General features: G+C 39.4%; 1 protein-coding gene across 2 annotated transcripts; it reads left to right on the forward strand.

The window, feature by feature from the left end:
* The first annotated feature begins 1,099 nt into the window (after positions 1–1,099).
* On the forward strand, positions 1,100–19,396 carry rc3h1b (ring finger and CCCH-type domains 1b). Of its 2 annotated transcripts, none has more exons than XM_042498355.1 (20): positions 1,100–1,195; positions 3,548–3,967; positions 5,890–6,010; positions 7,930–8,169; positions 8,310–8,485; positions 8,784–8,984; positions 9,179–9,311; positions 10,278–10,396; positions 10,693–10,805; positions 10,910–11,155; positions 11,486–11,700; positions 12,299–12,708; positions 12,837–12,995; positions 13,152–13,307; positions 13,510–13,732; positions 13,948–14,041; positions 14,211–14,301; positions 14,635–14,871; positions 15,307–15,410; positions 15,543–19,396. In XM_042498355.1, exons 2-20 carry the CDS (start codon positions 3,737–3,739, stop codon positions 15,697–15,699), a joined length of 3,426 nt encoding a protein of 1,141 aa, XP_042354289.1. In that variant the 5' UTR covers positions 1,100–1,195; positions 3,548–3,736; the 3' UTR covers positions 15,700–19,396. The 2 variants fall into 2 exon arrangements, with proteins under 2 accessions (XP_042354289.1, XP_042354290.1); XM_042498356.1 differs by having other exon boundaries at positions 13,951–14,041.
* The last annotated feature ends 7,867 nt before the right edge of the window (positions 19,397–27,263 follow it).

Consider the following 27,263-nt stretch of genomic DNA (forward strand, 5'->3'; position numbering starts at 1 on the left):
ATGATTTGGGGGGGTTAATTGTTTGACTATAAATCAAAAAATATTTTCACAATACACTTTACTTTTATGGGAAAGGGTTTTGAATAAGTAGATAACGCATTCAGGTAAAATGGGACAAAAAAACTTGGACATTGTGGAAATGGTGCCATAGCATTATGACTTATGGTATCATGTACCAATCTGTCACATTTGAGATATTTTTAGTATTTTTGTATTTTTAAAAATACATATATACAATATGATGCTGTGAGTCCATGTCAGCTGCAATAGTCCAACAGGCAACTAAGAACGAGGAGAACGTGGCAGAAAAGTTTGACAATCTTTTTTATTGAATAGCCAGAGGTTACATTAATGATTTAATGAATTAGTGACTGACTGGGCTTCTATCATGGGGGGATTAAAGGGTACGATGACCCAAGGCCAATGGGGGCCCATGAAAAGGTCCGTGGTTGTGCCTTAAATGGGATCAAGTACAACAATTTACTTGCTGTCTTAAATCACTGACATCACAATTAATGTGTATCCACGTGATAAATAAATGTATGAAAGAGCAGAGAGGAAATAGTGGTGGAAACAAATGTCAAGAAGCATCAGGTGTAATACGCTAACCCTACAGTTAAGACACATGTATCTAGATGATCTAGGGAATCAAATAGCAATCATGCTATCTTGTCAGGAAGGGGGCTTAGTTACACAAGATTTTGGTGAATGAAAAAGTGCCACTTTTAAAAATTGTTTAGCCTACTTAAATATTTCTGCATACTGGGGTCTCTAAACAGTTCAATTGCATAAATTGAGTTGAAAACTGGGAGTTTACAGCCATATACTCTTTAAATGCTTTAGTTCTGCACACAATTTGAAAAAAAAAAGTTAACTCTAAAAGTAGTAAAGTGTCGCAAATTACCTGACTACCTGACCCTACTTCTTTGTTTCAGCTCAGTTTTGTGTTGTGCCTGTGCATGCGGTGCACCGCCAGCAGAGGGCGCCATTAGGACACACACACAGGCACACACTCACGCGCGCGCGCACATACACACTTCTTGCTCAGCTAGCTGTAACCGGCTAGCTGGTCTGTTGTCGAGTTGACACCCTCCCCAAACCTCGGCAGCAGCTAAGCTGCACAGTCGACATGGCAAGAAAATATCGCAACAGTTTCCTAAAGAAAGATGAAAATCTTCCAAGTCTTTTGGAATGAGTGAGTAGTATCGTCAATAATCGTATATATATCCTGGTGGAAAGTACCCGTAGAAGTTGCATGTTTTGTTTTAGGCACATTTGTGACGCATAGCTATGGTTAGTTGTTGCTAACCAAAAAGGAGCTAGCTACAAGCTAACAGCTAGCAGAGGGAGGAGTGTGGTTTGTTCGCTAGGCTGTTAGCCTTATGTGCTCAGCCGAGCAATTACGAGAATAGCATTTGTGTTGTGAAATTGTGATGAAAAAAATAATTCTAGTGTGTTTCTGAACATTGCGAACTTAAGTAAATCAGCGTGCTTAGTGAGATCAAATACATTTTCAAAGCAGTTGGGTTGCTGGGTAGTTTCGGAAGCTAGCGTTACATAATCTCGCTGTTGCAAGTCAAATGGCTCCACTTTTCAGTGTCACTGGTTCTTCTCTAGCTATCGTTTCCTTGACCAATACACGATACAGTAACTAATGGTCTTGGTAGTGTGGGAGATTCTTGACCGCAAAGACATCGCGAATTATAAATGTATCACAAATAACCCACAATGGATCTGACATTATTGTATGTATTTTTTTAATCGGACAACGTTTGCTCATTAGCCAGCCTAGCAAACTAGCCACCCTTAGCTTAGCTTGCTTACATTAAGCTAACGTTGCCTACAATTAGCTAGCTAACATTACATGGATATATAACGTCAATCTAACAGTGAAAATGACTACAGCCAAGAAGTCGTTGGTCAAAAATAAGATTGTTTGTAGCTTAATGCTTTTCAACGATGTTAGCAGACGCTAGCCTCAGATCAAGTTAGATAGCGCAGAGGGACTTGGTTGTTAGCCTCTCCAGGACCCTTTGTCCATAGTCACAGTGGTTACCAGCTCCTCTAAGTAGGCCACACAGCAGTTGTTTTGATCCTTCCCCGTCGCTTGTTTCCTCTGTATCATACAAATAACTGCAGTGTCACCTCATTTTTTACTCTCAATTTCGTTTTGTGTTACGTCTAAACACCACATAGTAGCGAGCATCCCAAGAAAAATAGACATTCAACAATAGATTTAGGCGTTTTTATGTTGTAACGTATCTGTTTTCCCACGAGAAACCTTCTTTGTCATAATAGGTACATCGATAGATAAAAGAAAGAAGTATCAGTAGAAAATTAAACTTAAGTATATTCTCTAAAAACTAGATGAACACCTATAGAATATACAATGTAAAGAATATACTGTAGTGCACTCTACATACAATATATAATAAATACAAACACTTTTATCATTTATGGAATAAATGAATTTAGGCACGCAGTGCTAGTGTTTTTATGTATTACTATATTTGTGTCTATATTGTATGATTAGTAGCTTTGAGTAAAAAAAAATCCCTATGAGACAATAAAGTATGCTTTACCTTACCTAACCTACCTTTACTTTAAAAAATATAAAAATTTTGAATCCATAGCGTAACATACAACTAGTATGTATACATTAGACAAGTGTGCAAATTTGCAAGTTTTAGTTTTAAGAATGCAGTGAGGCAGTGTGAGAATGAGATGTGCAAAATTTGCCTTGTACATGCACAAACACATGATTGCTACCTTTGTGGTTTGTTTTACATTAATTATGATCTGCTGACACACTTGCTGTATTTAAATGAAACACTGCAAGTCCGGTATTTAATATTCTTGGCATGCAAGTGGTTTAAAATGTGTGAATATAGCAGCAAGGTTACTGTTAATGGATGTGGCCTTGTCCTCTGTTTTAAAATGTTTATTTGCATGTCAGTGTCATGCAAGGAATAAGAAAGGGGCAAATAACAGTTTTATCTGTATAAAAGCAATCTGTTATTTCCAATGGCGCTAAATGTTTTAAAAAGATGAAGCATCTGTTTCAACTCGTGAACTATGAGCTGTCTGAAAATGTCCTTCGATAAAGTTTTGATTATGACATTGCTAGGTTGTTTGTTTAATGGCAGAGTCATATTAAAATTGTAATAAAGGATTCTGTACATTAGACCTGCAGAGCAATTTTCTCAATCATTAGTCATGGTTACTGAACAGCAAAACAGAGAGGAGTTCAATTGGGACAGCAACAATAGAGCTGACAGTTCTTTGTTAGACAGGTGAGGTCGGTACAGAGTCATTGCATGGGGCAGGGAAGATTTCCTGTATATGTCATCTCACTGCCTTCAATGCATTTTTTAACAACAGATGCCATCATACAAAACATAATCATGTTTAGTTAATGCATTTAGATAATTTTGGAATATAGACAAAAAGAATGAGTGAGCTACATTTAGCTTTGCATGCAGAACTGTTTAAATTGGTGAAAATTTTCAGAATTTTAATCCTATCTCTTTCTCTTTCTCTTTTACAGTATTCATCACGCGATGTGATCCAAAATCCACAATGTGTGAGGACATTTAAGAACAATTGAGTTCGGAAGAAAAATTCTTGATTCCAGTGGAATCTTCCATATATATATAAATATATTATTATTATTAGATTTTTTTCTGTGTTAAAGCTTACATACCTTTACACACACTTGTCCCATCAACATATAACCATGCCAGTGCAAGCACCACAATGGACAGAGTTCCTGCTGTGCCCAATCTGCACACAGACATTTGAGGAGACTGTTCGCCGGCCCATCAGCTTGGGCTGTGGACATACTGTCTGCAAGATGTGCCTGAACAAGTTGCACCGTAAGGCCTGTCCCTTTGACCAGACAGCCATTAGCACAGACATCGAGCAGCTACCTGTCAACACAGCCCTGTTGCAGCTGGTGGGAGGCCAGGTAAGACTTGTGTTTGTGTTTGTGCACTTGCTTGGCAATTTATGACAGAGATCCTGCGTTGACAATATTTATGCAGAGTCCTTGTTGATGCCAGCCTGTGATGAAGGATAACTGCTTGTGGATGTGTTTGAGTAGTACAACAATTTAAGATACCGTTCCCATCTTGACAGTATAATGTTTCCAGTAATTACTGTTTAGGAGCTGTATCAAAGCGTCATGCACGGGCTATTACATGATGCACATAGCTTGGAGATTCCTTTATGAGTCACACTTCAGTCATTAAGCAATGACTTAAATTCTGTTGGTTTACTGAGTGCTGGCGCAATCAGTGAAGCTGTATCTCTCTGAGACGGTGTTTGACCAACAGGGTGATGCACAGCTAATGGTGTTTTGGCTTTGTTAGCCAAGTTTCCAGGTGGACACTGTATAATAATGGATAACGTTAGTCTATCAACTATAAGCCTGTCGTGTGTCTGATACAGTCATGACTGTGATGTCCTCTCTCTCAGATGAGCTCCTTGCATATCAATGCTTCTACAGATTAGTAGGGTACAATGTCCAATCTAATGAATATCACTGATAGAAATGTAAGTTGTTATGATAGATCTGTCGTTCATGAACATGACAAGAGCTGCATGCTGTTTTGGTAAGTATCAAAGCAAAAGCTCTAAAGTGAAGATGATTATTTTTAATAGTTTTAGTGGATCCCAGATGGTTATTTAAATCGGCCAGTGCAAAGCTTGAACAGTGCCTTTCACAAAGTGTGATACTGCACAGCCTGAGTGTGAAAATACAAGCATGATGAGAAATGCTTCTCTTCAGTGTCTGGGCTTTGTTATAAAGAGTTTCTATTTGTATTGTCAACAGGGATAGGTGCAGTTCAATAAGACTTAACATACAGAAAATGAAGTATAAGCTGTCAGTAAAATAATGTGGTTCTCAAAATGTGAAATTTTGTTTTACTTGTCAGACATATTTCCTTGGTCTGACAGTAATGTAAGTAAGGTCCAGGGAAGACTAAATAATTAGTGGAGCACACTGTAATAGTCACCTCACACCATGTCTCCAATGGGATGATAAGGGAGTTGTTAAGAAAGAGCTAAAGGACACAGGGCAGTTGTATCATAATTTTTTCACTTATTCTAAATTTTAGGTTTTGTTAATAATGTTAATAATAACAATAATAATAATTTTATTTTTATAGCACCTTTAAAAAACAGTTTACAAAGTGCTTTGACAAACAAGGCAAAGCAGAAGCAAGAAGGGTTTCTTGCAGAGGCAATATAACTATAAGAGCCAAACAATACTGCTGACCAAAGGCCAGATATATTTTAAAGGAGAATTAAACAAGAGAAAAATAACATAAAAGACAGCATATGACAAAAACATATTAAAAGGAAGACTGATGATAATGACAAATAGAGATAGGAAAAAAAACCAATAACAAGCCATACCAATAAGAGTAAATACAATTCAAAGAGTAGAAGCAGTAAACACAGAAATAATAGTAATAGTAATACAATTAAACAAGATCAAGAAAGAAATAAAAAATGAAGACAAACTAAAATCGCTGAATTTAAAAAATGACGACATCACATAAAAGCAAGTCTTTAAACTAGGTTAAGTTTGTAGATTTTTTTAGCTTAAAGAAAATTCTTCTTCATGTTTTAGACATCTTAACATTTAACCTCTGTGCCAAAATACACCTGCAAAATATAGACACAAATACGTATTTTCTTTTAAATTAATTGTGAGACCCATTTCAGTTCAGCTGTTTTAGCAGATAATTAAGTCAGTGAAAAGGAAATGATGACTGTGTGTTCCATACACTACATCACAGCTGAGATATATTTTGTATTACAATGCTTCATCTATTGCTATGACTTTTGCTAATTTTTTTCCCTCTCTGTGTCACGCTGCAGGTTCCTAAGGCTCAGCCAGTTGCCTTGATTACAAGTCCAGAGGACTCGCAGCATTATGAGGAGGCCAGGCAGTGTGTGGAGGAGCTGGCCCTCTACCTCAAACCTCTCAGCAACACCAGAGGTGCTTCAAACACACACACAAATGCATGATTGTTACCTTAGTAGTTTATTCTACCTTAATTATGATCTGCTGACACTCTTGCTGCCTTTAAATGAAACATGGGAAGTCCAGTGCTAAATATTCTTGGCATTGAAGCGGTTGAAGATGTGAGAACACAGCAGCTAGGTGACTGTTAATGCACATGGGCTCGTTCCCTTTTCAGAAGTGTTTGTTTGCATGTCAGTGTCATGTGAGGAAGAAGAAAGGCTTAGAAAATATTTATTTATATAAAAAGAGTAATCAGTAGTTTCCAACAGGACTAAAAATATAAGTTAACAACTCATGAATTATGAGCTGTCTGAAAATTTCCTCTTACGAAGTTGTGATTATGACATCACCCGGCAGAATCACATTAAAACCGCAGTAAATGTATTGTGGACATTGCAGCTGCAAATTTTAGGCAACTTCCCCAATCATTTGCCATGATGATAATTGAATTTGATGGATTTATTGATTGACTGATTGAGAGAAAATGAGAACGATTGTGTAATTGATTAATCTTGAAAGGCTTGTAACAAAATTTATTTCTCATTGAAATGGGCTGAACAGGCTCTTCTCACAGCTTAACCCAAATATATTACATATTTTTATCAGTTTATTTAAATATAGGGAAATAGTTTGAATCATAACTTAAATTACACTAAATAATGCCATCACTTGTATTTGCTGCTGATCCTTCCACTGTGCCTGACATTATTCAAAACAAGAAATCTGCAGGCTTTATCATACCACAGCAGTTCCACGTTTCTCAATACCCAGTATTGTTACCATGGTAAAAAATAAAACCATAAATTCCGTACTATACAAACACTTTTATTTAAATTTTAGTTACCCTCAGTGAACTTGCTCGAATGTAAAGTACGAGTCTGTGTGGGTTTATGAGATTTTGTGGGCTGGAAAACATGAAGCCTACAGTATATTAAACTATTTCACCTCCATTGTTGTTGTTCAGCACTTGTACATGTGAGATGTGAAGGTTGGTGTTTGTGGTCGGCTATTTGTCCGACCCCTTCTCCACTGTATTTGGATTGCTGGGGAAAAAGTGACAGTGAGAAATGCAGTGTTTTTTCCAAAGGATTAGGGTTAGGGTTATTTTTCAGTTATTTTTTAAACATTTTTCAACTCTTGGCAACCACAAAAAGTGCTAAACATGCAGCACTCAGCACAGACTTGAGGCTGAGTGCCTGGTCATGCTGCCGTTTGTAGAACAGTGTAAACACACAGCGCTCCCATTGCAAAGAATTAAAATGCAAACTCTCTGGCCACACTTCTTTTTAATGAGTCGAGGAGAAGCTTTCACTGCAGCTGAACTTATTGCCATCTTCAACGACTTGTCGTTCTTTCATGCAAGTTGGTGTTTTTCATCTTTCTTTGGCTGACCAGTACACTTGTTTGCTTGCTCGCAGCCCTGTCAGGTGCGGAATAAGTGCACTGCTGGTTACTGCAGTACAGCAGAAAAACTAGTACCGTCACCTTTTCTGAATTTTGGCATCAACTTGTTATCGAAGTATCAGTTCTCATACCAAGTAACATGATCATCTGGCAATAGTCTTCAGTCTTTTTTTAATGAGCATCTCTATGTAATGTGAAGTTGGTCATATCTTCGGTGTTTTTTCATGCAATTCCTTGATGCTAAAAAATTAACCCGATCAGATTTACGTGAGATTTTACTGCAAGGAAGGACTTTAAAAGGGGAAGTAGCCACAGAGGTGCAACAGTATCTTCCAAAAGAATCAAAGTTTAATCATCAGCTCTCCAAAACACTTTATAGTATAACCTTCACAAAGGTAGGATTTATTGCAGGACTGCATTAGTTTCTGCTAGTTATCTTAGTATATGTTCACTTGGTTTACAAGTTGTCTTGTCTGATCTCTCTTCAGGTGTGGGTCTGAGCAGCACGGCCCAGAGCATGCTGAGTCGACCCATGCAGAGGAAACTGGTAACTCTGGTCCACTGCCAGCTGGTGGAGGAGGAAGGCCGTGTTAGAGCCATGAGAGCTGCCCGCTCTCTGGGTGAGCGAACTGTCACTGAACTCATCTTGCAGCACCAAAATCCACAGCAGCTCTCCTCCAATCTGTGGGCCGCTGTGCGTGCACGAGGGTGTCAGTTTCTAGGCCCAGGTAGGTCGTTTTCTATCACCTGCAAAATGAGACAAACATGTTCCACTAAGAAGAAGCAGTCCGCATCTAATCTATAAATGTTGACATTGGGTAATCCACTGTTACTCATAGTTTTCATATTTGTGTTTTTCCTCTCTCAGCCATGCAGGAGGAAGCTCTGAAGTTGGTCCTTCTTGCTCTAGAGGATGGCTCTGCGCTGTCCAGGAAGGTGTTGGTTCTTTTTGTAGTCCAGAGGCTTGAACCACGTTTCCCGCAGGCCTCTAAGACTAGCATAGGCCATGTGGTGCAGCTCCTCTACAGGGCCTCCTGCTTCAAGGTATGTCACTGACTGAGAACCAGAAGACAATTTCATACATTTTTAAAAGTTTTGTGGCAAATACTGTATTTCATGTGGTACTGGAGTTGTAATCTTGTTTTTTTTTTTCCATCATTGCGTTTCAAGCACTATGTATTAAGTGTAGTTCCTCAATGGACATTTTATTGTCTGTCAATCAATATCTTGTGAAACCCATGCTGCTTTCCGTACTCCTTCTGCTCTCTGCAGAAGGAGTCGTAGGAAAAACCTAAAGAAAAATAATTAAATACATGCTTTCCCACTTCCTCTGACTGCCCAGGTGACCAAACGTGATGAAGACTCATCCCTGATGCAGCTGAAAGAGGAGTTCCGTACTTACGAGGCTCTGCGGCGTGAGCACGACTCTCAGATAGTTCAGATTGCCATGGAGGGTGGACTGCGCATCGCACCTGACCAGTGGTCTTCTCTGTTATATGGAGATCAATCTCACAAGTCACACATGCAGTCTATCATAGATAAGGTGTGTAATGTTTGTGCTTTGCCTGTATCTTGTGTTTTTTACATCATGGTTCATAAAGGCATATTTCATAAATGATTTGTGTTCTGCTCTTTGTTTCAGTTTCTAAGCTCCTTATATTAAAGCGTGTTGCTACATAAACCTGCTATAAACCTACCAAAGCATTTAATCCCCATTTTTTTATGCTTCCAACGTAGCTGCAGACCCCGGCGTCTTTTGCCCAGAGTGTCCAGGAGCTGACGATTGCGCTACAGAGGACCGGAGACCCAGCCAACCTCAACAGGCTGCGGCCCCACCTGGAGCTATTAGCCAACATTGATCCAAGTCCTGGTAAGAAACTACCACACTTTAGGAATGATATTTTTGTAGCGACGTAAGGAATAACTCAGTAACATGCATTATCAGAAGTTGGAATCCAAACAGTGACTGTTGCATTTTTTCAACACTTTCTCTCACAGATTTTGTATTATTCAAATACATGTTGTCTGATAAGTTTTGTTAAAACAAACAGCTGGGATGTCAGAGTATGTCAAGATATCTCTTGGCCAGAGCCTAGCTGTTTCATTACGGTATAAAGCTATGGCTTTTTGTCATTTATGCTGAAACTGTCACCACTTAAAGTATTTTTTTAGACAGATAATATGTTAAAAAATCGTGTTCTTCCTTATACTGCGTCTATTGGCATTTGCTAAAATCCATCACAGTGCACCTAAACAAAAATCAGAGCCAAAGAGTCATGTATCTCAATCACTTCAGTCGCTGCACTTTGGTCAAACTTTCAAACTAGGTAGTGATGATCAGATATCAGAATTCTGTTACTGCTTTGCCTTTTTCTCACCTCAAATGTTTTTGAAACATATTTTAGCATACTGTTTAGCTGTCAATAGATGTCAAGTTGACAATAGCTAACCCAAGGACCAAGCACTGCCAACTGGCTGGACCAGCCTTTCATTTTACAGCTAAAGAGGATACTAACACATGTTTCTGAAAACAATTGGGGCGAGAAACAGGCAAGGCATTTAAAGAATAATGATTTATATTTGATAAGCGCAGCCTTGATTGACAGCAGTTCACAAGCAGTGATTGACAGGACAGCTGTGTTAGAGACTCCTCAGCTCTGATCATTTTTCATTCAGGTGCAGTAATGCCATTAAAGGAGCTTCAAGGAGAAGAGAAACACAACTTTTTGTTTTTTTACAGATTCTGTGTGGATGCAGAGAGTTTTAGCAGATATGAAAAATATTTTTACAACAACTACAGCTTTACAGTGTTTCTAATTTCCATTTGTTTCCCCAGATGCTCCCCCTCCCACATGGGAGCAGCTTGAGAAAGGGTTGGTAGCAGTTAAAACAGTGGTGCACGGCCTGGTGGACTTTATCCAGAACCACAGCAAGAAAGGAGCGGACCCTCAACAGGTCAGTGTCCATTGGACCACAAAAAGAGCTGCGTCCCATCCCTTGTATGTTGCATTATCATTCCAGTTTACACCCATTGGAGATCCAACCATCATTACTATGATGACATCAAATGAGGGGAGAGTGTTGTTCATCACACGTTTAAGTACACATGACGAGCTGATAGTATCACCTACTTCTAACTGTACGGTGAAATCTCACCACTAGTTAGTATTCAGCTCTGTTTGTACATCCTGAAATATGGCACAGAAAGTTATGTGTTCTCCATTTCTATAACACTTGACTTCTCTCTTTAGCCTCCTCAGCACAGCAAGTACAAGACATACATGTGTCGTGACATGAAGCAGAAAGGAGGCTGTCCTCGTGGGGCCAGCTGTACCTTTGCTCATTCTCAGGAAGAACTGGAAAAGTGAGTCTGGCAAATAGCATGCAGCATTTAAACGAGACATTGCAGTCTGTTTTCTCACCACTCTGTGTTTCTTAAATCTTTGTATTGTGTTTAATATTTGTCAGGTATCGTAAGATGAATAAGCGTCTGGCAGCTCGCCTCCCTGGCTCTGGAGGGCTCATGCCAGATGAGGGCCTTCCTCTTGATGTAGCAATGACCCGGAAGCCTTCACCCCTATCCAACGGCAGTGGTGGTCCCTCTTTGCCCCAGCTCATTGCCCGTGGAACCGACACAGTCCCGTACGAACTTTTGCGCAAACCAGTGAAGATGGATGGAGGGAGTCCCAGTGCTCCCGGATCACCACCAGATGCGTGAGTATAGCCTTCTTTTTACATTTAAATGAATGGCAACCAAACAACAGGCAACTGTGTGCCATCAAGTCAGCAGATTTGTCTTCTGATGGACACCAACTGATTTCATTGTTTCTTTTCTCTAAACATAAATTAAATTACCTTAAATGAGCAGGTTGGATACAGCCTGAAATTTTGTTATGTTTCATCATGAACTCGGACTTTGGAAAAGATGTGCATGCCCAAAGATAAAGTAAAATTGAAATATGCAATGAAATATGCAATCCCCCCTTTTTTTAATCAGTGACTTAATCTGTCATTTTTTTTTTAATCTGACATATATTCCTGCAGCCTTGACCCTGTGCTGCCCAAACCTGGTATGCCTCTGCCACCTCATGCCATGGCCCACCCAAGGATGCCAGTGGACCACCTCTCGGGGGTGAAGCACATGACTGTAGTACCCAGAGGTTCACCAGTGTATCCGCAGCCACAGCTCCCTGAGATGTGCTATGACACTCGCCCACCACCTTCTGCTTCTCAGTATGAGCCTCCACAATATCCCACAGGTAGGGATCAAGAAAACTGAATGATGCATATCGAACTTATGAAAACTCAGGAAATTAGTAAAAATCATTGAAAGTTTGGGGAAAAAAACATGGAAATACTTAAAATTGCAGTAAAAAATGCTGCAGATTTTTAAAGAAAACATGGCCTCCAAAACCAGAGGCACATTGGAGATTTTTCTCTTTCTTTCTTTCTTTCTTTCTTTCTTTCTTTTTATTTTTTTTTTAAGAAAATGGTTTCTCTTTGTAAATTATAAAAAAAATTAGACAATTTTTTTTCTTCAAAAACCTAGCTTGCTTGAAACCATTTATTTAAAATCACCCAAATTACACCATTTGTCATAGCCAGAAACTGTAAAAACAGTTGGACTATTGTTGGATTTTCAGATTTCAAAGGTCCTTGAACACATCGTGTGGAACGCTGAAATTATGAATCTGTAAGATTGAAAATCACTGGGCAAATGGAGCAAAAAAAATATATATATATAATTTTGGGTACTTGAAAAGTCATGGAAAATATTTTAAATTTTGTCCATGAAAATGTGTGGGAACCCTGAATTAAGATAGAAATGTTAATAATTGTCTGCTATTTATTTCTCAGGGTACCCCTACCAACAACCACCACAGTATGTCCCTCGGGATTACATGCGTAACCCTCCTCCCCCGAGTGAATCAGGACCCCCTTACCAGGACCCCTACCCTGGCTACGGCCCTCCAGAGCGCCCCTACCAGGCCCCTCACTCTGGTCCACCTTTCTCTTACCCTCACCCTTCACACCATGACCGCGGTCGCCACAGCACCTACACTGGCCCACCACCTCCCCCACAGCCTTACCCATCTCAGAGGGATGGCCTGGTCAGGATGAGTCCTGCACCTTTGGATATCCCCCCTCAATCAGCAGGACAGACTAACTCACTTTACCACCAGGAGCCCAGTGGCCGTGATAGATACCCTCCAGATGGCTACTACACACCAGGTGCCCAACCTCCCCCTATGAGGGCTTACGTCAGGGTGAGTTTATTTGGATCGTGTTTCATTTTTGCAGTTTTCCTTGAACTCTTTTTGATGCCAGTCTAGTTTCAAAACACTCAAATAAAGGCTAGCAGTTCAGCAGCAATATTTCTGTGTGTGTGTTTCAGGGACCATCATATAGTGGTTCACAGCCCAGTCTGGACTACCTGCACCGACGTCGGCAGGAGCTGTTATCACAGCTGGAGGAAAGAAAAGTCATCTCCCCTCCACCATTCGCTGCCTCCCCCACTCTTCCTCATCCCTTTCCCAGCGACTACCCCCCAGAGGTTAGCTTAATGCGAATTTAATGCATTTCTGTTACCGTTCAAATAATACACAGGCATTACACTGTAAGATTTGATACATTTCTTTTCAAAATCCAAAGAACTGTGAGTACATGTAAGTGTTATTGATAGCACTCTCTGTGTTTTCTGTTTCTGCAGTATGGTGAGGAGAGCTCCAAAAACATGGTGAAATGCAGAGAGTCTGATTATGCAGGGCAGTACTCTCCCTGGTCTTGTGAGACCATCGGCTCTTACATTGGCACAAAGGACGCCAAACCCAAAGACGTTATGGTTCCTGGTACCATGGACATGATGGTGAGTTCAGATAGATAACTCTGTTAGTAACCATTTCAGTATTTTCCCATTAGGGTTGGGAAATCATACATTTTGGTTGGGCTTATACCTTCTGGTTGGTTCATAAAACAAAATACAAGCCTCTGACATCTTTCCCCCTTAGTCTCTTACTCAGATCTCTGATAAACTAACCCTTACTTTTTATATCCTCTCTGTCTGACAGAACGCGGAGGCAAAGGGTCTGAGGGAACCATCTCTGGAGGCTCCTCGGAGGGGTGCAGAAGTTAAAGATGATGACCCTATCATCCCATTTGGCCCTCAGCCCACTGTGTCGCGTTTCGGCGCCATCTCCCGCACCTCAAAGACGGGCTACCAGACCACAGGCCCTGTGCAGGCTATGGCCTCCACTCCACAAAACCCAAGCTCTAAACATATGGCCATGCCAGGTAAAAAAAACGTGCAGACAACATATGAATATGTTAATATTAATAATAATAGATCTCCTTCTCCTCATGTCATAAAGAATGAAACTTCTTTTGTAAGGTATAGCAGGTATTGACAGAGTGCCCCGCAGATTTTGTTCAAACTGTTCACTCCAGTGTCTTAAACTGAATTTTTGCAACCGTTTGTCATGACAACCGTTTCACCACCTTGTGTATAGCAGAATACACATATGGAAGCCATGTAGGATGGGGTGGAGCTTCATACCCCTCCCACCCAACTGCCGCCTCCACTCAGGGACACTTCAGTGAGCGGTGAGGCCTGCATTAGTTTGACTTCATCTTTTTAATATTCATATGATGATAATACTAATCACATCTTGGGGAAAATATCAGAAATGCATGCATGAAAATGAAAATGTGTGGCTTGTAAAAAAGGTTTTTGCAGATTTTGTAAATTTTGTACTGTATTTCACCCTCGCAGCCTTCCTATGGCAGACAGAGAACAGTTAAAGATTGAGCTGCAGCAGGTCAACCAGCAGATCAACCAACAAACCCAGATGCGAAGCATGGAGGTGTGTATGTTCTCTGAAAATACATAAATGATTTTAAAAATTGTACAAGATTTTGTAATATTTAAGTTATTGTAGAATTGTTTTTGAAATTCTAGAGATGATTTGATATTTTATATATTTATGTTCCTGCTATTTAATATAATAAATGAGGAGGTATATATATAACAGCATTTGGCAGTCATGCTGCCCGGCCACTATAAAAAATGCAGTCAACACTGAAATATTAATTTTCCAAAAACAAGTCTTCCATTTCACACTGCATTTCCTCTGTTGATTGCGAGAAATTTCCAAATTGCACACTCAGCCTCTTCACTTCCTGTCTTACTATTACAGGCTGCCAGTAACTCTTTACTGCTGCAGAGGGAGGCCAGTGCATTGGCAGGCCAGCCTGTGCAGCCCAGCCAGGGCCAAGCAGCAGCAGCAGCAGCAGCTCAGCAGCAGCAGCAACAGCAACAACCCAAGTGGCCAGCAGGGGGAGCAAGTACAGCAGCTGTCTCCAGTGAACAGCTAAGCCTGGAGCTCCACCAGGTGGAGAGAGAGATCGGCAAGAGGACCCGTGAGATGGCTTTGGTGAGAGGGGTGGGCTGTTAAGCAACAGTAAGCGAGGAAACCATGTGTCCTGAGAACGGCTGAGGTGGGGGGGTAAATGATTGATACTAGTAGCTAGGTAACACCGTACAGCTTAATATGGCATTTTTTAACACCAGGACGAGTACATATGAGCATACAACAATAACAGTCGTAGTGATCTGGCTGTGGTTGAAGTCATTAAAGATAATGGCTTACAGGTTTTAGTTTGATCAACGTTATGTAAAAAAAACTGAATATGTACCAGGGACAGAGTCCTGCATGGAGTCCTGCAAAAAAGGTGATTTCGTTGAAGGTATTCTTGATTCAAGCAATGTTGAAAAGTCTTTAAGATTTTAGAACGATACTTATCGTTAGCAAGTCTTGATCAGGGGGTCTTTCCAGCAACTTAGCATGTTTTGTGCATCTTTTAACCAGGAAAATCAAGTAGCCCATGATGTGCAGCAGTACAAGATGAAACCTGCAGAGAACGGACAACCAGAGCACAAGACTCAGCTGGAGGAAATCTCCCTGGCTCTCGGGTTGGTATATACACTTATATTGGCTGTTAAACATAAATATGAGAAAATCCTGCTGAACAGACGTGTTTTATTATTATCCCGACACCCTCCCAGTCTTTCTCACTCGGGTCTTTCTCTCTGTCCGTTATTCAGCGAGGTGTCAAACGGCTCCAGCGGTCTGCAAGAAAGTGCAGTGGGCGGGTCCATGCTGTCACTGACCAATAAGACGTCTGCATTGAACCTGTGCTCTGATCCAGGTGCCACTGGTTCAGAGATGCAGAAGAATGGCGTTGTCCACTCCTGCTCGTAGGCAGTAAACACTTACACACACACACACACACACACACACACACACACACACACACACTCAAGATGCTCAATTGAAAAGCATGCACAGGCACACATACACCCATTCTATTTAGAAGATGAGCAGTATCTGCCGTGATATGAATTTTCTTTCTTTTTGTTCTGTGAATGAGCTTTTTTTAATGACTTTCCTTGCCTGGAAACCAGAGCATATGATAACATTTCTTGTGTGTGTAAATTTTCTTTTTCTTTTTTTTTTTTTGTACTGGGATTATAGATAAACAAGGCTCACGATCGATGAATCAGAAAGAGAAAATGGTGGTGATGTTGACAGTGGTATTGTAATTTCACTCTAAAAGGATAGCCCCATACATCACAATAACACAATAACAGTCAAGTATCTCTTCATTATCCCAATATAAGATGTTTGATTAAGTTGTGCTAGCACACATGTAGATGGACGGTTAGATACAGAGCAGCAGATTAACAAGCACCATGATATGCACTGTGAGGAACTTCTCATGCAATCTGACTATCTATGAAGGTATAGTAGGAACTGCAGAAGAGTGTCACTTGGTACTCAACCCCAGAATCGTAAAAAAAAAGTGGTTGCCCAGATGTAGATGATCTGAGGAGGGAAAAGCAGTACAGTATTCCACCAGAATTCAGCCGAGACGCAAGGTGTTTCACTTTTGCAACACATGCACGTCCTCACCTGCCACAAGAAGTATGATTTTATTAGTGCATTTTATGAACACATCATATGTCTGTTTCATACTTGAAAGCAGTATATTATATATTTAACTGAAGCATTCTGTTTTAAAGATTGCACCAAGTCTTTTTGATAATGAGCTTTCCACATGTTTTCTATAAGGGAATCTACTACGTGCTTCTCTTGGTCGTGGTGTGACCTGATGTGGTTTGGTTGCAATGCCTTTCGCCTGTGCTCTGTAGGGCTGCGCTCAGTCCTGGCCTGATTACGTTGTGAGATTCTTTCACAGCATGCTCAAAAATTTGGTTTATTTTTGGGTGAATGTACGCGAATGGGCTGAAAGGGAGTGCATCTTTCCGCTTCAGGAGTCAGGTGAATGTCTTTATAACGAAGAGGAAAACAAGGATTTCCCTCCTCAGAGCTTCTCGGCTGGCCACACAAAAGGCCTCCCCATTGGGATTATCTTGTCATTTGTTCTCCTAACTTCTATGAAGTTGCCTTCCCTTGTGTTTTTTGTTCAGTTTTGTTTGATTTTTTTTTCATGCATTACGTTGTTACGATTTTGGGGTGTGTGGCTTACCTAGTGAAGGCTCAGTAGAGCTTAGCTGAACGCGCGTCGTTTTCTCTGTCATGGAAATGGTTCCGAGCAAAACGTATCGTTTGTACTCTTTGAAAGGTAACTGTTGTAGCGTTTTTAGCTACGCAGTACATTTGAAATCATGTTTACAGCAGAGGATGTTAGTGTTGGTTACTGAGGGGAAAGCAAAATAAACCTCCACAAATAGGAGATTTGATAAGTTAATTTATATCACAGTGAGCATATGGAAGCATTTTTATTGGTGAGTATTACGATATTCTTTTCACTATCACAATATCCTTTTTACACCTTGCTGTCATCATCACCACCATTACCACTATAATTGCTCTTTCTCCATCATGTGAATTGTTTACTGCTGACGCTCAACACAGAGCTCTTTGCCTTTTGTAAACAATTAGCATGACGGGCTACAGTTTTACAGCTCTGCTGAGAGCGAGTGAGTCCTTGTGTGTGAACGATTGAGGGATAGAGACGCTCTGGGTCAAGCCGTTTAACACAGAGCCTTCGTTTTGGTCGGACGAGGGGGTAACTGACAGTTTGACAAATGACTGATGAGTCACATAAATAAAGACACAATTGTTTTGTGTCCCTCATCTGGGTTGTTTAATGAGCATCTCTTCAAATTTGTCAGCGCCATGATAGTAGATGTTTGGGTTTTTCTTTTTTTTTTTCTTACCACACTTCAAGCCTCTGGCTGCTCCTCGCTGCATTTATTGTTTAGGTACACAGCTCACTTATACATATGAGTATGTATACATACATTAATATACTAAAGCACTATTAATGTGCCACCTCTTATTTTACTCGCTCAGCATTTATATTAAATGATCTCTATTTAGAATCAGCAAAATGTTTTTGTTTCTTTTTGTTGTTTGATTTGTTTTCTGTCCACTGGTTGCCAACACAGACTTTATCCTTTCCCAGACGAAGGACCTCTGTGCGCATTGATGTGTGTTCACTTAATCTTTTGTGTTCAAACAAAGATGTTCTTTATAGACTATGCTTCCGAAGAAGACAAAATTCTGTAACTTTGGAAAATTTATGGAGACGTTTTGTGTGTGCTAGATTGTATTGTAGAAAATGTACCCTGAGTTTTTTTTCCTCAAAGTGTGCTATTCTGGGTGATAGTTTGGAGGTATTATAAAAGTGTTGGGGGTTTTTCCCACCCCTACCCCAAAGAGGATATTCAGGAAGTCTCTGATGATAGGTTGGCCTTAAATCCTCTTGAAATGCTCCTTGTCTGCTTTAGTGAGCATGAGGTTGATCTCAAAAATACTATTTAACAGTGAATTGGCATGATTTAGAGTCATACAGATTGACTCAAGAAGATTCCCCCCATTTTGATAAGTCATGTAAAACAGCGACATGCAATAATCTCAAGAATAGAAGCTAAATGCGTTCATTATTTTTTACGGAAATGTTGTTGACCTAGCTCGGTTTGTAGTTCTTTTTTCTCTTTCTCTTGTTTTTCGTTTCTGCACTAGTTGAGTGAATTTACTGACCTGCAAGTCTTACAGTCTTTAATGCATCATCTGACCTGAGCTAAAAGAGTATCTGAGTGACAGTCACACAATAGTTTTGTTCTGTTTTGACAAGTATTCACATAAAATTGGCCCACCAGCTTACTTCTGCTGTTATAATGCCATGAATTGGCAACACGTGATGATTATTTAATATATGGTTTCTCACTTTCTCTTTAAGAGCAAGTCAACTGAAACTATCACAAATGCTGATTCTACCTGATGGGTCCCAGCGGGTCAGAATGAGCCTAAAATGCCTTTAGCTTAGCAGAACTGACATACAATGACGTATGGGGTGGTTTACTATATAGTGAATAGCAGAGATGTTCATTTCAATCTCCTGTGTGTTTTTGTTTTCTGAGTGGAACTGCTGCCTCTACCCCTCATTTACATAACCAGTTAACCCCTCCACTCCCACCCTCGACCACTGAACTCTGTTACTGCTGTTTGAGGCTCACATTTTATTCCCTGACTTTCTGGGGAAATTCGCAAATGGCTATTTTATATGATTACTCCCTTGTAAAATATCTCTTAAATTAAGGTACAGGTTTGATTTCAGCAAGAAAAAAGAAGTTTTTATATGTATATTATACTCCATTAAGGAATGTCTAGAATTATCTTCCTCCAATGTGGATGTAGCCATTATTACGCCATTTTATGACTTTGTAAGAGAATTCACTGTGTGAAAATTGGTTTGCATTTTTGTATAATACAATCTGCTTTTTTTTTCGTTTGATACGAGAGGGAGGTCAAACTGGAAGTTTGAAGAGAAAAAAAAATGAACCTGTGAAATTGAGAAAACAAAGTGTAACTTATGTACAACAGTGATTCTAAGCTGAGGGGAAAAGATTAAATGATATTGCTAACTCTGGATGTGTGTGCTATTTTTAAAAGTGTTCAACTGGGTATAGTAGGATACTGTGTGTAGGATTTAGGGGGCTATATTGGCAGAAATAGAATTTCATACAAGTATGTTTTATTTTGTGCATAACTACATAAAAATTATAATTGTGAGCAATTTGTATATTGTAAGAAACGGTTTCTCGTCCATGGAGATGGCTGTGTTGCACTGCCATGTTTTTGTAGTTGCCCAAAAAGGGCAAACCAAACACTGGATATAGATTTGGTTGTTTGCATGTGAGTCTTTGCATTGGCCACTGTGCTTACAAGCCCACCTGCAACCTGCAGCATCAGGTTAACACTAATCTGTTACATAACACTGCTTTGTTTTGTGTTTTTAGCAGTTTGAATCACCTTGGATTGTGTAGATTATTCAGCTCTCAGTTAAAACTTGCTGACAAAAACCCTGAAGGAATTCTAACCAGTAGTTTCAAGTTGTTGAAATCTGCAATTCACCACTAGATGCCACCAAATCCCACTAAATCTTACGCTCCTCTTAAGCTGTGGTTGAACATGTCTTTTTTTCCCCTTTCTGTAATAATGTAAAGTGCCTCTAGGGTGTTTTCTGTACACCTTGATATGACACAGTGTTGGGTGTGGTCAAATGTGCAACACAACACATTTAAATTTTCAAAGAGAATAGCTCACTGCTTTTCTCTCTGGTATTCAGCAGCTATTTAATTAGTATCTTGTTAGTGCAGTTTTACCACTGACCTTATTTGAACAAATAAAATAAAAAGATACATTACAATCAACTCCGACAAACATCTAAACCCGCACAGGCCTACATATGTACCATGTGTTAAACGGCACAAGATAAATTAAATTAAAGCATGTTGTCAGAAACAGAACAAAGATGTCATGCACAAATAAGTCATGTTATAGCATGTCGTCCAAAATGTTGCCTTAAGAGTCACAGAATGGTATGTCATCCAAAATAGTGCAAAAACATCATACTATTACCTATTGTCCAAAAAAGCAGAAAAAAGTCATACTACAGTATGTCGCCCAAAATAACACAAAATATTCATACTGTACCATGCCCTTTTCCAAAAAGTCATACTATAGCATGGTAGCACCAAAAAGATAGCACCAAAAACTTCATATTCATACTATTGCGTATCAGATGAAATAGAACAAAAAGTCATGGTATAGTATGTTGTCCAAGAAAGCACAAAAAGGTGATACTATAGCATGTCATCCAAAATAGCACAAAAATGTCATACTATGGCATCTTGTCCAAAATTTCACCGAAAAAGTCATACTATAGGATGCTGCCAAAAATAGCACTGGCTGTGACATTTTGTAGTTCTTTGTTCTCTGCTATTTTGTTCGTGTATACTGTGTTCCCCTCCCCTTGTCTCCTGCTCTTTATGTGTGTGTTTGTCTGTGTGGAGGTGTGGTCACCTTTCCCGCTGGACCCAGAGGAGCACACCTGTTCTACATTTCATCACTACCACTTCATATACCCGTCTCTCCACTACTCCAGTGCCAGATTGTCCCGCTCACCAAGTGGTAATTGCTGGCCACAGCGCTCAGCATCTCTAGTGATTGCTTCATGTTGTTAGTGTTTTTGTCCTCGTGACTTTTTTTCCTCGGACTCATTATTGCTTCTCTGATTCTCCAGATCACTCCATGTGTGCTCCCTGCCGTTCCTCCCATCATCATCTCCACTTGTTACCTGCATCTGTTCCTGCTGGCTCATTCCGAACTCAAGATCACCATTTCCCGTTTTTCTCGTGAGCCGTTCATCCCTGCTCCCGCCAGATACTCAGGCGATTTCAGTATGTGGAGACAATTTTTCATCACTGTAAACATGTCTGATCAACAGCCTCTAACCTATGCTACTGATAAGTCCTGCATTGCTTACATGAGTTTACTATTCTGATTGAGGGCTGTAGCTTGGGCTCAGTCTAATTCTCCCATTTGTGATTCATTCAGTGACTTCATTAATGAACTGGAAAGGGTTTTTGATCATCCTGTCCGCGGCAAGGAGGCTTCCAAGCGTCTCCTGGCCCTGCGACAGGGCTCGTCCTCAGTCGCCATAAGACTTGATAATCGACACAGAGAGAAAGGAGCGAAGTATGAGTGTATGGTCTCCTCCCTTCCCCCACTTGTTAATCAGCAGTCCAGCTCGCCACCTGTTCAAATTGACACGTGTTCGGACTTTAAAGAATCCATGCAGCTGGACAGGATGAGACAGAAAGACAGAGGAGGGTAAGAGAGGGCTTGTGTATTTACTGTGGCCTGTCAGGCCATTTTCTCGCTAAATGTCCTAGTCTGCCTAAAGACCAGGCTCATCTGCCGCAGGGGAGACACAGTTAAGCCAGCTTCCTCCTTTCCCTATCTTGTCCTCCAGGCCTCAGCTTCAGGGCTCTCTGCTGGTTAGTAACCACTCGTTTCTTCTCCATGCTTTCATTGATTCAGGCACCAATGATAACTTTATTGACCATGACTTAGTTACACAAGCTGACAAGAATGCTCCTCTCCCTCACCCCCAAAAAATGCCAAAAACCTCACAACTTAGCATGTAAATAAATAGCAAAAAGGCAATAGTGTAGTTTGTTGAAAAAAGTCAAATTTCACTGCTCCTAAAAATGGCTGAAAGGGGCGCGTCATAGTGTACAAAGTGGGAATAAAGGCCAAAAACCTCACAAATGAGCATGTCAAAAAAATGCCCAAAAAGGCAATAGCATACTATGTCGAAAAAGTCACATTTTGACTTCCCAAAACACGTCTAAAAACGAAATACTATAGCTTTGAGAGACACATCATAGCATACATAGTGGAAATAAAGGTCAAACAAGGCCCAAAACCTCATAATTTACCATGTCAAAAAATGGCTAAAAAAAATGGCCAACAAGGCAATAGTGTAATATGTCGAAAAAAAGTCAGATTGTGACCGCTCCTATAAATGGCTGAAAACGACTTGGAATAGCTTGTAGAGACATGCCATAGCATACAAAGTGGAAATAAAGGCCAAAAAACACTAAAAACCTAATAATTTTTGCATGTCAAAAAAATGGCCAACAAGGCAATAGTATAGTATGTCGAAAAAGTCAGATTTTGACCGCTCCTAAAAATGGCTGAAAACAAATTAGAATAGCTCTAACAGACACACCGTAGCATACGAAGTGGAAATAAAAGCCAAAAAACACCAAAAACCTCATAATTTAGCATGTCGAAGAAAATAGCCGACAAGGCAATAGTATAGTATGTCAAAAAAAGTCAGATTTTGACCGCTCCTAAAAATGGCGGAAAATGACTTAGAATAGCCTGTAGAGACGCGCCATAGCATACAAAGTGGAAATAAAGGCCAAAAAACACTAAAAACCTCATAATCTAGCATGTCGAAAAGAATGGCCAACAAGGCAATAGTATAGTATGTCAAAAAAAGTCAGATTTTGACCACTCCTAAACATGGCTGAAAACGGTTGAGAATAGCTTGTCGAGACGCGCCATAGCATACAAAGTGGAAAAAAACGAAAAAAACCCCAAAAACCTCATAATTTTTGCATGTCAAAAAAATGGCCAACAAGGCAATAGTATAGTATATCGAAAAAAGTCAGATTTTGACCGCTCCTAAAAATGGCGGAAAATGACTTAAAATAGTTTGTAGAGACGCGCCATAGCATACAAAGTGGAAATAAAAGACAAAAAACACCAAAAACCTCAAAATTTAGCATGTCAAAAAAATGGCCAACAAGGCAATAGTATAGTATGTCGAAAAATGTCAGATTTTGACCACTCCTAAAAATGGCTGAAAACGGTTGAGAATAGCTTGTAGAGACGCGCCATAGCATACAAAGTGGAAATAAAGGCCAAAAGACACTAAAAACCTCATAATTTAACATGTTGAAAAAAATGGCCAACAAGGCAATAGTATAGTATGTCGAAAAAAGTCAGATTTTGAACGCTACTTAAAATGGCGGAAAATTACTTAGAATACCTTGTAGAGACGCGCCATAGCATACAAAGTGGAAATAAAGCCCAAAAAACACGAAAAACCTCATAATTTTTGCATGTCAAGAAAATGGCCAACAAGGCAATAGTATAGTATGTCGAAAACAGTCAGATTGTGACCGCTCCCAAAAATAGCTGAAAACGACTTAAAATAGCCTGGAGAGACGCGCCATAGCATACAAAGTGGAAATAAAGCCCAAAAAACACGAAAAACCTCATAATTTTTGCATGTCAAGAAAATGGCCAACAAGGCAATAGTATAGTATGTCGAAAACAGTCAGATTGTGACCGCTCCCAAAAATAGCTGAAAACGACTTAAAATAGCCTGGAGAGACGCGCCATAGCATACAAAGTGGAAATAAAGGCCAAAAAACACAAAACCTCATAATTTTTGCATGTCAAAAAAAATGGCCAACAAGGCAATAGTATAGTATGTCGAAAAAAGTCAGATTTTGACCGCTCCTAAAAATGGCTGGAAAACGGACTTAGAATAGCTTGTAGAGACGCGCCATAGCATACAAAGTGGAAATAAAGGCCAAAAAACACTAAAAACCTCATAATTTAATGCATGTCAAAAAAATGGCCAACAAGGCAATAGTATAGTATGTCGAAAAAAAGTCAGATTTTGACCGCTCCCAAAAATAGCTGAAAACGACTTAGAATAGCTTGTAGAGACGCGCATATAGCATACAAGTGGAAATAAAGGCCAAAAACCACTAAAAAAACCTCATAATTTTTGCATGTCAAAAAAAATGGCCAACAAGGCAATAGTATAGTATGTCGAAAAAAGTCAGATTTTGACCGCTCCTAAAAATGGCTGAAAACGACTAGAAATAGCTTGTAGAGACGCGCCATAGCATACAAAGTGGAAATAAAGGCCAAAAAACACCAAAAAACCTCATATTTTAGCATGTCAAAAAAATGGGCCAACAAGGCAATAGTATAGTATGTCGAAAAAAGTCAGATTTTGACCGCTCCTAAAAATGGCTGAAAACGACTTAGAATAGCTTTATAGAGACGCGCCATAGCATACAAAGTGGAAATAAAGCCAAAAAACACCAAAAACCTCATAATTTAGCATGTCGAAAAAAATGGCCAAAAAGGCAATAGTATAGTATGTCGAAAAAAGTCAGATTTTGACCGCTCCTAAAAATGGCTGAAAATGACTTAGAATAGCTTGTAGAGACGCGCCATAGCATACAAAGTGGAAATAAAGGCCAAAAAACACTAAAAAACCTCATAATTTTTGCATGTCAGAAAAAATGGCCAACAAGGCAATAGTATAGTATGTCGAAAAAAGTCAGATTTTGACCCTCCTAAAATGGCTGAAAAACGACTTAGAATAGCTTGTAGAGAGACGCGCCATAGCATACAAAGTGGAAATAAAGGCCAAAAAAACTAAAAAAACCTCATAATTTAGCATGTCGAAAAAAAAAATGGCCAACAAGGCAATAGTATAGTATGTTATAGATATGTCGAAAAAAAGTCAGATTTTGACCGCTCGCTCCTAAAAATGGCTGAAAACGACTTAGAATAGCTTGTAGAGACGCGCCATAGCATACAAAGTGGAAATAAAGGCCAAAAAACACTAAAAACCTCATAATTTAGCATGTCGAAAAAAATGGCCAACAAGGCAATAGTATAGTATGTCGAAAAAAAGTCAGATTTTGACCGCTCTTGAAAAAAATAGCTGAAAACGACTTAGAATAGCTTGTAGAGACGCGCCATAGCATACAAAGTGGAAATAAAGGCCAAAAAACCAAAAAAACCTCATAATTTTTGCATGTCAAAAAAATGGCCAACAAGGCAATAGTATAGTATGTCGAAAAAAGTCAGATTTTGACCGCTCCTAAAAAATGGCGGAAAATGACTTAGAATAGCTTGTAGAGACGCGCCATAGCATACAAAGTGGAAATAAAGGCCAAAAAAAACCAAAAAACCTCATAATTTAGCATGTCAAAAAAAATGGCCAACAAGGCAATAGTATAGTATGTCGAAAAAAGTCAGATTTTGACCGCTCCTAAAAATAGGCTGAAAATGACTTAGAATAGCTTGTAGAGACACGCCATAGCATACAAAGTGGAAATAAAGGCCAAAAAACCACTAAAAAACCTCATAATTTTTGCATGTCAAAAAAATGGCCAACAAGGCAATAGTATAGTATGTCGAAAAAAGTCAGATTTTGACCGCTCCTAAAAATAGCTGGAAAACGACTTAGAATAGCTTGTAGAGGACGCGCCATAGCATACAAAGTGGAAATAAAGGCCAAAAAACACTAAAAACCTCATAATTTTTGCATGTCAAAAAAAATGGCCAACAAGGCAATAGTATAGTATGTCCAAAAAAGTCAGATTTTGACCGCTCCTAAAAATGGGGCTGAAAATGACTTAGAATAGCTTGTAGAGACACGCATAGCATACAAAGTGGGAAATAAAGGCTAAAAACACCAAAAACCTCATAATTAGCATGTCGAAAAAAAATGGCCAACAAGGCAATAGTATAGTATGTCGAAAAAAGTCAGATTTTGACCCGCTCCTAAAAATGGCTGAAAAATCGACTTAAGAATAGCTTGTAGAGACGCGCCATAGCATACAAAGTGGAAATAAAGGCCAAAAAACACCAAAAAACCTCATAATTAGCATGTCGAAAAAAATGGCCAACAAGGCAATAGTATAGTATGTCGAAAAAAGTCAAGATTTTGACCGCTCCTGAAAAAATGGCGGAAAATGACTTAGAATAGCTTGGAGAGACACGCCATAGCATACAAAGTGGAAATAAAGGCCAAAAAAACCCTAAAAACCTCATAATTTTTGTATGTCAAAAAAATGTCCAACAAGGCAATAGTCTACTAGTAAGTCGATAAAAAGTCAGATTCTTGACCGCTATTCCTAGAAAAGATAAATGCCTGAACGAGAATTGAATAATCGTATACGGACGCCTCCTATAGCCATTTACTAAGTGGAAATAAAGGCCTAAAAAAAACACAAAAAACCTCATAATTTTTGGAGCATGTTCAAAAAAATCGTCTCAAACAAGGCAATAGAATACATTGTCGAAAAAAGTTCGAATTTGGACCGCTCCTAAAAATGGCTGAAAACATGCTTGAGATAGTATCCTTAATCGAAACTACGACATAGCAGGCAAGGTGTAAATCCCAAAGGTCCCAAAACACTACAAAACCTCATAATTTAGCCATGTCATAAAAAAAAAGGCCAACAAGGGGCAATTAGTCTATAGTGTGTCGAAAAAAGTTAGATTTTGACCGCTTCTAAAAATAGCTGAAAAACGACTTAGCATAGCTCAATAGAGAGTCGCGCCATATCTATACAAAGTGGAAATAAAGGCAAAAAAATACTAAAAAACCTCATAAATTAAGTTGTGATTTCAAAAAAATGGCATAACCAAGGCAATAGATATAGCATGCTTGAATAAAAAAGTCAGATTTTGACTACTCCTACAAATGGCGGAAAATGATACCTAGAATAGCTTGTAGAGACCCAGCCAATAACATTGCAAAGTGGATATTAAAGGCCTATAATCACCAATAAAAAAAAACCTCATTAATTTGGCATGTCGAAAGAACATGGCCCAACAAGGCAATAGTATAGTATGTCGGAAAATAATCTCAATTTTTGACCGCTCTTAAAAATAGCTGAAAACCATAATAGAATCACTTTTAGAGACGCGCCATGAGCGTACAATGTGGAAACTAAAGGCAAAGAAACACTAAAAACTCAGATATTTTGCATGTCACAAACAAAAATGGCCAACAAGGCAATAGTATAGTATGTCACTAAAAATGTCAAATTTTGACTGCTCCTTAAAATTGCATGAAAAACAATGTAGAATAGCTTGTAGAGTGACGCTATAGCATA

This window comes from Plectropomus leopardus, chromosome 12 (assembly GCF_008729295.1).
Source record: "Plectropomus leopardus isolate mb chromosome 12, YSFRI_Pleo_2.0, whole genome shotgun sequence".
NCBI classification, from domain to species: Eukaryota; Metazoa; Chordata; class Actinopteri; order Perciformes; family Serranidae; genus Plectropomus; species Plectropomus leopardus.

Coding starts and splice junctions, on each gene's coding strand:
- rc3h1b (XM_042498355.1), top strand. CDS start 3,737: ATGCCAGTGCAAGCACCACAATGGACAGAGTTCCTGCTGTGCCCAATC. Junction 8,486..8,783: donor ACAGGGCCTCCTGCTTCAAG/GTATGTCACTGA, acceptor CTGACTGCCCAG/GTGACCAAACGTGATGAAGA. Junction 11,701..12,298: donor GCCTCCACAATATCCCACAG/GTAGGGATCAAG, acceptor TTTATTTCTCAG/GGTACCCCTACCAACAACCA.